The sequence below is a fragment of the Ovis aries genome, chromosome 13 (genome assembly GCF_016772045.2).
Source record: "Ovis aries strain OAR_USU_Benz2616 breed Rambouillet chromosome 13, ARS-UI_Ramb_v3.0, whole genome shotgun sequence".
In the NCBI taxonomy this organism is placed as follows: Eukaryota; Metazoa; Chordata; class Mammalia; order Artiodactyla; family Bovidae; genus Ovis; species Ovis aries.
The window spans coordinates 37,599,149-37,612,644 of NC_056066.1; the positions used below are offsets into that span (position 1 = coordinate 37,599,149).

General features: G+C 49.1%; 1 protein-coding gene across 3 annotated transcripts in view; it reads right to left on the minus strand.

The window, feature by feature from the left end:
- Positions 1 to 13,496, minus strand: part of RRBP1 (ribosome binding protein 1) — a 47,439-nt gene that overhangs the window by 23,583 nt on the left and 10,360 nt on the right. For all 3 annotated transcript variants that reach the window (XM_027976719.2, XM_027976718.2, XM_042230660.1), the window contains one exon: positions 1,151 to 3,506. In XM_027976719.2, the coding sequence (XP_027832520.2) occupies positions 1,151 to 3,485 (2,335 nt within the window). In that variant the 5' untranslated portion in view covers positions 3,486 to 3,506. The remainder of the gene's footprint in view (positions 1 to 1,150; positions 3,507 to 13,496) is intronic.

Below are 13,496 nucleotides of genomic sequence, written 5' to 3' on the forward strand. Positions count from 1 at the left end.
GGCAAACGTAGGCTGGTCCCTGAACCTCACACAGAGCACAGTGTGGTCTGAGAGAATGTTCCCCCAGCAGAAAAGCAGATACAGCTTCAGAAAAAGACAAGAGAGGGGAGCCAGCTATAAACAGAGGGCCTGTCTACTTGGCAGAGGCCCCAATATTTCAGGCCCCTAAGATGCCTCACCAAGACAAATGCAATTAATCTTCCGAGTCGACTAATGGCTAACCTAAGAAAGAAAGAAATCTAGCAAGAGAAAAAGAGAGAAAGGGACGGAGGGAGCAAGGAAACACTGGACTACTCTATCAAGTGAGGGGTGGACATGAAACAGGAACTCACAGGTCGAGTTTCTACAGTGATCTGCTCTGAAAAGATAATGGGAAATCCATGTTCTATGCATTATCTAACAACATGTATATCTGATACATAATATCTATTTTAATGTTCTATAATGCTTCCTTCCACAACTGGGGTGGGAAGTAGCAAAGAGGGAAACCTGGGAGGCAGGGGGTGTGGACACCACGGCTTCTTAGGAATAGCATCCTGCTGTTATTCACTCAATAAACATCGAGAAAAGAACAAAGCTATGCTAAAGCACCGCGGGAGGCAAGAATGCAGAACAGGTTGACAGATCACGGCCAGACATTCAAGAGAGACTGCAAGACACAGAACCGCTCTCGGCTGTGTGTTGGAAGGAATCATCACCTCTTCTGAACTCACACCTTTCCCCACTGGACTTCCTCTTGTTGACTCAGCCTCAGTCTCACAACTTGCTCTGGGCAACAGGACCCTGGTTTGAGAAGTGCCTTTTTACAGCTCTGCCACAACCATGAGAAGGTCCTCTGCCCTCAAGAGTCACTGATGCCTTGGCCTGGGCCCCAGAATGAACACGTGGAAGGTGACCCAAGAGTCAACCTCTGGCAGGAGCCAAACTAGTTAGAGGTAACACAGACCAGTCAACCTCCACCCAAATCAACAGAAACATGAGCAAGATCTTGAATGACTGGCGCTGCAGGACCCTCAGTTCTGGGATGTTTGTTATGCAGCCTTGTTGCGGCAATAGCTGACTAATACAGACGGCTTCCCCAAAGGGAATCTACAAGCCACTTAGAGACAGCTCGTCTCTCTACATTCATAAAGAAACCAAAGCTACTTACCAGGCTCACCCTTCTTCTTTGACCCAGACTTCTTCTTTGCAGGAGCCTCTTGCTTTGGTGCTTCCTGGCTCTGGACCATGTCTGCATTTTTGCCCTGGGTAGCTGACTCTGCCTTTTTACCCTGATTGGCAGATGCATCCACCTTCTTGCCCTGGTTGGGGGACCCTTCTGACTTTTTGCCTTGGTTCGAGGTTCCCTCTGCCTTTTTCCCTTGATTGGGGGTCCCATCTGCTTTTTTCCCCTGGTTCGCAACACCCTCCACCTTTGTGCCCTGATTAGCAACTGAATCTGCCTTTTTGCCCTGATTCTGGCCTGCCTCCGCTTTTCTGCCCTGGTTCTGGGCCCCCTCTGCCTTCTTGCCCTGGTTCTGGGCCCCCTCTGCCTTCTTGCCCTGGTTCTGGGCCCCCTCTGCCTTCTTGCCCTGAGCGGGGGTCCCTTCTGCCTTCCTGCCCTGGTTCTGGGCCCCCTCTGCCTTCTTGCCCTGGTTGGGGGTCCCGTCTGCTTTTTTACTCTGGTTTTGAACCACTTCTACCATTTTGCCCTGGTCCAGGGTACTCTGTTCTTTCCTGCCCTGATTCTGGTTCCCCTCTGCCTTTTTGCCCTGATTCTGGTTCCCCTCTGCCTTTTTGCCCTGGTTCTGGGCCCCCTCTGCTTTCTTGCCTTGGTTTTGGGCCCCCTCTGCCTTTTTGCTCTGGTTCTGGGACCCCTCTGATTTCTTCCCTTGGTTCTGGGCCCCCTCTGCCTTCTTGCCCTGGTTGGGGGTTCCCTCCGATTTCTTTCCCTGGTTCTGGGCCCCTTCTGCTTTCTTGCCCTGGTTTTGGGCTCCCTCTGCCTTCTTGCCCTGGTTCTGGGCCCCCTCTGCCTTCTTGCCCTGGTTCTGGGACCCCTCTGCCTTCTTGCCCTGGTTCTGGGCCCCCTCTGCCTTCTTGCCCTGGTTCTGGGCCCCCTCTGCCTTCTTGCCCTGGTTCTGGGCCCCCTCTGCCTTCTTGCCCTGGTTTTGGACCCCCTCTGCCTTCTTGCCCTGGTTGGGGGTTCCTTCTGCCTTCTTCCCTTGGTTCTGGGACCCCTCTGATTTCTTGCCCTGGTTCTGGGCCCCCTCTGCCTTCTTGCCCTGATTCTGGGCCCCCTCTGCCTTCTTGCCCTGATTCTGCACCCCCTCTGCCTTCTTGCCTTGGTTCTGGGCCCCCTCTGCCTTCTTGCCTTGGTTCTGGGACCCCTCTGCCTTCTTGCCTTGGTTCTGGGACCCCTCTGCCTTCTTGCCTTGGTTCTGGGCCCCCTCTATCTTCTTGCCCTGGTTGGGGGTCCCCTCTGATTTCTTGCCTTGGTTCTGGGCCCCCTCTGCCTTCTTGCCCTGGTTCTGGGACCCCTCTGCCTTCTTGCCCTGGTTCTGGGCCCCCTCTGCCTTCTTGCTCTGGTTCTGGGCCCCGTCAGCCTTCTTGCCCTGGTTCTGGGCCCCCTCTGCCTTCTTGCCTTGGTTCTGGGCCCCCTCTGCTTTTTTGCCTTGGTTCTGGGCGCCCTCTGCTTTTTTGCCTTGGTTCTGGGCCCCCTCTGATTTCTTGCCTTGGTTCTGGGCCCCCTCTGCTTTCTTGCCTTGGTTCTGGGCCCCTTCTCCCTTCTTGCCTTGGTTCTGGGCCCCCTCTCCCTTCTTGCCCTGGTTGGGGGTCCCCTCTGATTTCTTGCCTTGGTTCTGGGCCCCCTCTGCCTTCTTGCCTTGGTTCTGGGCCCCCTCTGCCTTCTTGCCCTGTGTAGAGCTAGTGGCAGGGGCACTACCTTTGGCACCCACTGGGGACACCACCACCATAGGCACCTCCTTGGGAGCAGCTTCCAAGATGGCAGCCTTTGAGGCAAGAACCTGGATGGAGTTCACTACAGAGCTGACTGCTGGTTCCACCTTTGCCACTTTTTTCTCCTTCTTCTTTTTGTCCTTTGGGGAAGAAGCCAGCTTCTCTTGGGGAGTGGCTGGTGCTGTGGCCACAGGGGCAGTGGCCACAGGGGACTGGACTGCGGTTGGAGCCACCGCCACTGCTGGCGCCCACACTGGGTCCTTGGGGACGATGGTCACGCCAGGGGTGGGCTCGTGGTCAGGTATTTTCCCGTTGGGCTTCTCCTCCTTTTTCTTGGTCTTGCCTTTCTTCTCCACTGTCTTCTCCTTCTTCTTCTTCTCCACTTTCTGGTGGCTGGTCTTCGCCATTTCCTTGCGCTGGTTGGCCAGAGCTTCTTCATATGACGTCTCCTTCATGGAGAAGGTTGAGACCAGGAAGATGCCGATGGCAGAAACCACCATGAATCCACCAAAGACCACAACCCCCAAGGTCTGAGTGTCGTAAATATCCATCCTGGCTGGTTTTCCTTTCACCTGCCAAATACATACATGGCAATTACTTTCTGTAGAAACTGAGGCATTTGACAGTCACCGTCCCCACTCGCAACACCTAACATATGGCTCCACTAATCCTTCAGACTGATAAAATCAAAGAAGAAACAAACCAGGCAATCTCTGCTGTCACCTGTTCTCCCTGCCCCCTCAGAAGCGAGCAACTTTTACACAAGCTGGGACACACGAAGCCACAGAGAGACGGCAGCAGGCAGCTCCATGATCAGGGCATGTGGCGCCCATGCAACTCAGAAGCCTGACCCCAGGTCAAGATGTTCCCCACCGCAGGGTCAAAGATGCACATGAACACAAGCACAGGCCAGTGTTAGATAACTGGAAGTGGCAAGGATGGGGTAAAAGTGCCAACCACATCAGGAGCAGGAGTCCCCCGGTCATAGGGGATGACTGTAGAAATGGGAGCACTAGGCTGACGTATCTTCTGCTTTCTCGTATCAGGACAGATTTCCCCCACCGCCACCCCAACTCAAGTTGGCTGATATTAACAATACCATGTGAGTCAAATCAAACAAAGCTGCTGGCTCTCGCTCAGTGTGCGGGCCAGTGGGTCTCATGAGCGCTCTTTCTCTGCTGCCCCCTCTTCCCCTGGGCTGATAAACACAAGTACCCACCTAGAGGCAGAGATGAGAACCTACACATTACAATCCCAAAGGTGATCAACAGGTGGTGAGGAAAAACACATGAGGAAACAGGACGTATCAGTTCTGGGAGGCCGACCAAGTAAGGCCTCAGGTCTGAATTCCACAACCAGAGGCTGCAGTGAGGGAGGGGGACAGCGCCACCAGGCCCACTCCTCACCCTGGGGAGGACCCTTTGTCTGATGACACACTCCCAACCACGAGGATGAACCACTCTTCTCGCTGGCTGGGGACCAAAGTCCACAGGGTTGGAGGTGGCCAGGTCCACACCCAACAGCTGTCAGCCGGGCTACACTTGACTTCAGTGAGGAACTCAAGGGGTCCATTTCTTGGATACACTCAACGCTTACCAACTAATTTTGCTGCTGCTATCGCAGTTCCAGTCCCCTGACCTGGGGAGGGACAGACAGAGCCCAGCTCCCCCAGGAGGACCAGCAGTGCAGCAACTATGGGAACCCGTGTGTGAGAGGCTGGGGGAGGGCATGGGGAAAGGAGGAGAGCTAAGTGGCCCCCCAAATCTCTGGAGCTGGGGTAGGCCAGGCCCAGGCTTCTCAGTGGCTTAAAACTTGAGATTTCTCTTCCTGCGCGAGTGGGGGCTTCTAAACAGCCATGGAATCCAAATTTTGACATTAGGGGGTTTGAGAGGAGGGACTGAGCTCAGCATCCTATTCTAAGGAAAATCACTCTGATCATAGGAAAAACGTATGACTTTGCTGTCTTTCTACAAAACCCCTGCAGGAGGAGGGCGGACTATGCCCTGCTCTCCAGGGCAGCACCTTCCTCAGGGGCAGCTGGACACTTACTTCTCCCAGATTGTTGCCGGGGGCTGCAGCTCTGGGTTAAACTCCACATTCTGGTCCGCAAGCCCGAGGGGGCTCATGGAGCCTCCAGGTCTTGGGGCAGCAAGTTCTGACCTCTGGCCGTGGGTGCCACACACACAGAAGTCAGGAGCCTTCAGGACCACACTCACAGTTGAGTGCAAAAACCCTGGAGGGAGGGGTCCAGGAGGCGGGAGGGTGGGGACAAGAAGCTGGAAGGTTCCACCATCCCCTTCTAATCCCTGCTGCTCGGCATCCACAACTGAAACGCTGGGTCCTCACAAGGACCCCTCAGAACTCTGTCAACACAGACACGTTTCAGGTACAAGGCGACAGCATAATCATGACATCCATCCTATTCAGGTGACAAAATCCTCCGACCTACTCTGCAGCACAGGAAACTCTACTCAATATCCAGGAAAAGAACCTGAGAAAGAGTAGATACAAAAACCCTCTGCATTGCCCTTCTCCAGAGGCAGCACCTGGCCAGGGGCCCGGGTCACCCGGCTGCAGGTCTGCAAGCCCTGGGTCCCCAATGTGCCCTGGAGGGCAGGTCCCATGGAGGCCCTGGGCCCCCAGCCCCCAGAACAGGCATTGCCCTGCCCCATCTCAGCTCCCCCCCGGCACCCCCAACTTCATCCCCTTTCTAGCACCATGGATTCTGCAGCCGAGTGGTTTGGGCAGAAAAGCCATGGATGGAAAGCTGGCTTTGGCTCTCAAGTTAGGCAAACACAGGATGCAAGGTATTCTCTGTGGGGCGCAGAGTGGAGAGAAGCCAGCTGCGAGAGTGTTTCCCTCTGCACGGGCAGACGGACATCTGAGGCCATCACTTCCTAAGCCTCCAAATACGCTCAAGGTCAGTCTTCAAGGTTAGCCTGCCAGGTGCTCCACACACAGTCAAAGCCCTGGCAGAAACCTCCCACAAGGTTTTAAGACTCTGCTGTGTGCCACTGCATCCTGAGTGGGCTGACCACAGAGAATCTGTGCTGTCGATCCCAGAAACTTCTACGAAATGTACACGTTTATTTACAACAGCGGATCTGCTTAGAGTGTGAAGCAGAAGGCCAGCCAGCACAGGAAGCAGATGGCCGGCCCGAGGCTCAGGAACCACTCCCGGGCTCTGTGGCTGAAACTCTGGGCCCACCTTGGAGGTGCTGAGGGCATGGCTTTCTTCTGCTCCTGGGAGTAAGGACTGGGGAACAGAGGTTGTGTGGACACCCCAAGCATGGACTACTGCTGCTGAGTCACTCGGTCTGACCAGGCTAGTGCAGTTTGGTGAGGTCAGTCCAATCCGGCAACAGGGATTTGGGTTGTTTTTGCAAAAGGACTCTCAACAGCACTCCTCGGGCTGGGTCGTGTCAACACCCAGCTGTGCAGCAGGGGGCCATGTGAGGGCACTCTGAGAAACTACAGCAGGGGGTAGGGAGGGGGGTGTCAAAGAGACCCAGCCCCATTTCCTGGGTGTAAGGTGACTTACCAGGAAGGCACAAAACTAAAACAGAATGACAACAGAATAAGGACGTTAGCAGATATGACTGCATCATCAAGTATTTCAAATATACAGAAGATTAAGAAAACCATTCTGAACAGCCATTTATCCACCACCCAGGTTTAGCAAATCAAAAAGTCTCCCCCATTTACTTTAGATAAACATTCAGTGTCTCATCTTTCCTTCCACAGAGGACCAACACCCAGTGTGCCCCCATGCTCAGCCATGAGTGCCCACCAGACAAACCCAGGACCACCCTGGCAAGGGCTGCATGGGACCAGCCCTGCGAGTGTCACTGGGCAATGTTTTATCCTCCAGAACACACCACTGGCCCAGGGTGGGCACTGTGCCACCAGATGCTGCCAACTGCTCCCTGGGGCAGCACGAGGCCCCATCCTCTACTCACCCTCTGGACATGTTCCCACCAAATGCCAGTGATGCTGGGCCTCCCACAGAGATGAGCACTTCACACCTCTCCTATGATGTAGCCTGCTCACATGCTTGGCCTGTCTTCTGAAGGGTTGCCTTTTTCTTTGATTTACAGTTGTCCTTTACATAGCTTGGATACGAACCATTTGTTGTTTTCAATGTATCCAAGTCTGTGGAGCTGACTCCTTGGGAAATACCCTGATGCTAGGAAAGACTGAGAGCAAGAAGAGATGGCGGTGACAGAGGATGAGACGGTTGGATGGCATAACTGACTCAACGGACATGAGTTTGAGCAAACTCCAGGAGATGGTGAAGGACAGGGAAGCCTGGTATGCTGCAGTCCATGGGGTTGTGCCAAGAGTTGAACACAACTTAGCAACTGAATAGCAAGTCTCTGGTTTCATTTCCAACCATTGTTTGTTTTTACAGTGTCTTCTTGTATCACAGCTTTGCCCCAGAGTCTGGGACTGCCCAGGTGGCACTAGTGGTAAAGAACCCATCTGCCAGTGCAGGAGATGCAAGAGACTCAGGTTCGATTCCTGGGTCGGGAAGAGCCCCTGGAGGAGGGCATGGCAACCCACTCTAGTGTTCTTGCCTGGAGAATCCCATGGACAGGGGAGCCTGGTGGGCTACAGTCCATGGGGTCACAAAGAGTCTTACACGACTGAAGCAACTTAGCACACAAGCCACAGAGTCAAAGGTAATCTGTTTCCTTTTTCTTTTAAGGAAAAGACTTTTGCTCTCCTTTCAATCTAAATAATCACTCAGTCGTGTAAAGAGGCAACGCAGTCCTAGGGGTCAAAACTTAAAAGGCACAAAACGGCTGATACAGGGTAAAAACCTCCCTATACCCCTGTCTTAGCCACCCAGGTCCCAGCCACTGGGAGAGGAGTCCTTTACTGTTTATTTTCTTCCACACACTTCAGAAAGCTTTTCGTAGTTCGGTTTAATCACCTGGGATTTACTCTGGCATATGACAGGAAACACTGTCAGCTTCTCTCACGGCTTAAATTACCTGGCACCCCTTCTGAACTGGTCCACCCTCCTCCCTTCTCCTCCTTGCACAGTTGCCTCTGCGCCACCAGGTTTGATGAACTTACACTCTGTCCCACCTGCATATTTATCTGTGCCCAGCATCAATACCATATTTTGGCCCACGCATCCCCTCCAAATCCCAATTCCATCGGGATTTTTGAAACAGACTGAATTTACAGATGAAGGTGGGGACAGTTGACTGTACACCATGGGAACTGTCACTGAACAGAGTGTGTAGTTGTATAGCACTCCATTTATTTAAATGTCCTTTTATATTATACTTGCAAAGAGCTTTAATGATCTCTATAGAAAGTCTTACATGTCTTTTTTTTTGTTGTTAAGGTTATTGCTATTTTTAGGTGTACAAGAAAAAGATACCTTTTTCTATTTCTAGCTACAGGCATCCAGCAAAGTTATTCATATTTACACATGTGTTGTTTACCCAGATAATTACGCTAAACTTTCCTCAAATACAGGAGTTTGCGGATTCTCTTCAAGAAAAAAAAAAATCACCTATGAAAAAAGCCAGCTGTTTCTTGCTTCCTAAGCCGTATCATTGCATCTCTTTTTCTCATGTCCCTGAGCCGGGCAAGAACTCTGAACAGGCCTGCTGGTCTTGTCGCTGAGTCTCCATTTCTGGTGTGTCACTATTAGATGCTGTGTTGGTAGAAAACTTTTTATGAGTATCAGGTTAGGCTGTCTTATATTCCTAGTTACCTTTCCTTTTTAATAACTGTGCATTAAGTTTGAGCAAGTGCTTTTTCTTTATCAGTTGACATTTTCTCTAGTCTGAAATGGGTTGAACTAAAATAACATACATTCTAGTGTTAACTCACAGATGGTTCTGAGTGTGCAGACACTTCTTGATGGTGGGTCTTTTCCTTCTTAATCTCTCACTAGATTTGGCCTGTTGACATTTTCCTGGGGGATTCGGGGCTGTGAGCTCTCAAGTGAGGGGAGGCAGAATCATCCTCACACTGTGGTTCCACAGTCTCAGCAGCAAGGTCGCCTCAGTCTCATAAGCTAAGGGTCACCCCTTTCCCTCTGTTCTTTGCAGATTCAGAAGAAATGGCCTGTAAAACCATCAGAGTCTGGTTTTTCGCGATCTGTTCCTAGAGGGGGAGGAGTGGGTATAGAGCTGCTTTTTTAAAAAAGTTGAAATATAGGTGCTGTATAAGATTATATAAGTTACAGATGTACAACATAGTGATTCACAATTTTTAAAGGTTTTTTAAGTATAAAACTGCTCCGTCCATAGTTATTATAAAATATTGGTTATGCTCCCCATGCTGTACAATATACTCTTAGGGCTTGTTTTATTTCATTTTATTTTTGTAGTTAAGGCAATGGCACCCCACTCCAGTACTCTTGCCTGGAAAATCCCATGGATGGAGGAGCCTGGAAGGCTGCAGTCCATGGGGTCGCTGAGGGTCGGACACGACTGAGCGACTTCACTTTCACTTTGCACTTTCATGCATTGGAGAAGGAAATGGCAACCCACTCCAGTGTTCTTGCCTGGAGAATCTCAGGGACGGGGGAGCCTGGTGGGCTGCCGTCTATGGGGTCGCACAGAGTCGGACAGGACTGAAGTTACGTAGCAGTAGCAGTTATACCTCTTAATCCCTTCCCCTGTCCAGCCCCTCCCCCTTCCCATCCCCCCACTGGTAAACACTAATTTATTTCCTATTATCTGTGAATCTGCTTCTTTTTTGTTATATTCACTAGTTTGTTGTATTTTTTAGATTCCACACGTAAGTGATATCGCGCAGTATTTTTCTTTCTCTGTCTGACTTATCTCACTTCACACAATACCCTCTAGGTCCACCCATGTTGTCGCAAATGGCAAAATTTCATTCTTTTTTTAATGGCTAAGAAGTATTCTATTAGTATTTCACTATATACATATTATATATGCATCTGACGTCTTCTTTATCCATTCATCTGTCTGTGGACATTCATGTTGTTTCCACGTCTTGACTACTGTAATTAGTGTTGCTATGAACACTGGGGTGCATGTATCTTTTTGAACTAGTGCTTTTGTTTTCCTTCTGATACATACCCAGGAGCAGAACTTCTGGGTCATATGGCTGTTCTATTTTTAGTTTTTTGAGGAACCTCCATACTGTTCTTTTCCACAGTGGCTGCACCAATTGACATTACCACCAACTGTGTATGAAGGTTCCCTTTGGTAGAGAGCTGACTTTAACTGCTATTTCAATTTCAATGATGATTCCAGGACCCGTTTATGGGTTTGTGATTCAATCTACATAATTAATTTTCATCACTCCTTCTTCTAACTTTCATTGGTTCATTCTGTTCTTTCTAACTGCTTGACATGAACATTTATAAACTTTCAGGCCTTTTTTTCTTTTTTCTTGCAGCAAATACTTAAGGTAATAAGTTTTCCTGTGAAGTACTACTGTAGCTTCATCCTCCAAGCTACAATGCACTATTTTCATCGGTGCTCAGTTTGAAGTATCTTCCAGTTCCCAAAAGACCTGACTCACACAGTGGCAGCGTTAACTCAACATTCCTAACATTCTTAACATTCCTAACATGTGAGGGCTTTGAATTACCATCAACAATCCTAATTCAACTGCACTGTCCATCAGAGGATTTATTCTGTGTGATACAGGTCGAAGCTTTTACACTTGTAACCATGAACCAGGAAGATAACTTGACCCAGGACACATACATGCACCCTCTTATATGCACAGTATGTATGAAAGTCAAAGTGAAGTTGCTCAGTTGTGTCCTACTCTTTGCAACCCCAAGGACTGTAGCCTGCTAGGTTCCTCTGTCCATGGGGTTCTCCAGGCAAGAATACTGGAGTGCATTGCCATTTCCTTCTCCAACAGTATGTATATGAACATGTAAATAATAAGACTTTCATGAAACAGTAACTCAGTATTAGCATGTGTCCTGCACTGGTATCTCCTAAGCCATCAACATTTTTTTGAAGTTTTTCACAACAAATTAAATTGACTTTGAGGGTCACGGCATGCTGGGCCTGCAGTCTGACAAAGCACTGGCTTGGATTATAATGTTGGGGTGTTTTGCTAGATTGTGGTCAGCTTTTACAAACATGTACTATGGGAGAGATTGCAGGCAGAAGGAGAAGAAGGTGGCAGAGGATGAGATGGCTGGATGGCACCACCGATTCAATGGATGTGAACTTGGGCAAACTCCAGGAGATGGTGAGGGGCAGGGAGGTCTGGCATGCTGCAGTCCATGGGGTTGCAAAGAGTCGGACACGACTGAGAGCGACTGAACAACCACAATGTACCCTGTGGACTGAAGACTGCATGTTCCGGTGCATAACCTTCTGTAGAACCCCATTCATTTTCTGTCTATTTAACCTAACAGCTATTGAGAGCTTTAAGAATCTCCCTCTATGAGCATGGATTTGTCAGTTTCTCCTGGGAATCTGTCAATCTGTGCTCTATCAGGAGGGCATCTTATTAGAATATAAAATCAGAACTGCAACATCTTCCTGATAAAGTGCCTACTATTTTATCCTCTATTATAAAGTGATCCTCTTTATCCCTAATGATTTTCTTTCACTTCATTGTCTGATTATTTTAAAAGTTACATCAATTTCTGGGGGGGTTAATATTGGCCCAGAATCATTTTCTGTTCTTCACTTGCAACCTTTCTGGGGTCATATTTTAAGTGGAACTCTTAAAAATAGCATATAGCTGGATTTTCTTTTAAGACTAGCATGGCAATTTGTCTTTGTAACTGGTGGGTCCAGTTCATCAACATCTACTGTGATTCCCTATGTATTTGGACTCATTTACACCTCATCTTGTTATTCTTGTTTACAGTACTTTTTCTTTGCTTATTCCTCATTTTCTTATTTTATTTTGCATTCCACTAGACATCTTGTCCTCTGCGTTTGAAAGTTACACTCTTCTGTTTTTGTGTGTCTATGTGCAAGTGCTTTTTTAAAAAATTGTGATTAATCAAAAAAAAATTGTGATTAAAATGCCTTTTCCCGTTACATTCTCTTAACACACACACCTGACAGCAGACACTTCCCAACAAAGGAAGAACCACAGAAGCCTTGGGTCTGGGGCCTCCATGAAGGGGGGTTCCTTTCCTCCCCACCTGCTTCTCCCTCACACACACCTGGACCACCTGCAGGTACTCTGCAGTTCCAGACACTCATGCTTGTATTTCCCAAATGGTCCCCCGTCTGTCTGCCAGTCACTGCTTCCTGCGTTGAAGGCCTCCTGCATCTCTGAGTCTCCCCAAAGCACATCCTTGATCACCTGTTTCAGCAAGAATCTCCTCTTAGCAGCATTCTCAGTCCTTGCAGCCCTGAAAGGATTTCTTTTCTTCATTGTCATTCAGCATGAATGGTTAGCTGAGTACAGAATTCCATGCTGAGAGCTACTTACTCTCACCGCTTTGAAGATACTGTTTTATTTCTCTGGCTTTTTTCTTTTTTTTTTTTGGTGGGGGGGTGGGGCAGGAGTGCTTAGTATTAAAAGGCCTGTTGTCAATTTATCATTTATAAGACCTTGAAAAAAAAGATCTCATTACTTTTAAGATCCATCTTTTGGGTTCTGAGGATTCAACAAAACTTTTAGGTGTGTAGTTATTTTTATCATCTAATTCAGGCTCACCATGCTTTCTCACATGTTTCATGGGTTCTGGGAAGCAATGCTCCTGCTTTTCTGCAGTAACTCCTAACTGCACCTCAACCTCTGCCACCACTCAGGAGAGATCCTTAGACCTGTGTTCCACTTCACCGATTGTCTCTTCAGCTGAATCTAACCAGCTCTGTAATCAATCAGTCCTTTGAGGTTCTTCTTTTTTTTTCCAAGTTTGCCTTGTTTTTTCCCTGGTGCTATTTTTTCCCCATTATTGGTTTTCAGTACTTTTATACCTCTTAATAGTGACTCTGGGGGGATTTTATCAGTGGCAATCCTGTCTGGTCTGAATTTCAGGCTTGTCTCCAAAGAGCTATTTTATCTCTGCTTCAACAAGGCCTTAGGAGAAAGCAACAGTGAGGACAAATTTTTAGAGGCAGTATCATCTCCAGTCAAACATTCCCAGCCTCTCCTGCCTCAGGACAAACAGTCCTATCATCTCCACGCCCCCCCGCCCCTCAACTAGCAGCCCTTTTAGCGCAGGTTTTACATGGGAATATGGAGGGGGATTCCATTCCCTTCACACACCTCCCACCTGGGCATAAAAGCCAAAGACCCAAGACCCAGACTGGATGGTGACACGCACTCCACAGGGCCAGCTTACATCTGTGTCCCTGCCACTTACCCCCCTCCCCGGGGGCTTATGGCCTCTGGCAATCTCTTTTACTACCCTGCAAGCCCAGCTATATTTTTTAGAGAATGCTTATTTGGGCTTCCCTTGTGGCTCAGCTGGTAAAGAATCTGTCTGCAAAGCGGGAGACCTGGGTTCCATCCCTGGGTTGGGAAGATCCCCTAGAGAAGGGAAAAGCTACCCGCTCCAGTATTCCGGTCTGGAGAATTCCATGGACTGCACAGTCCATGGGGTCACGAAGAGTCGGACACAGCTG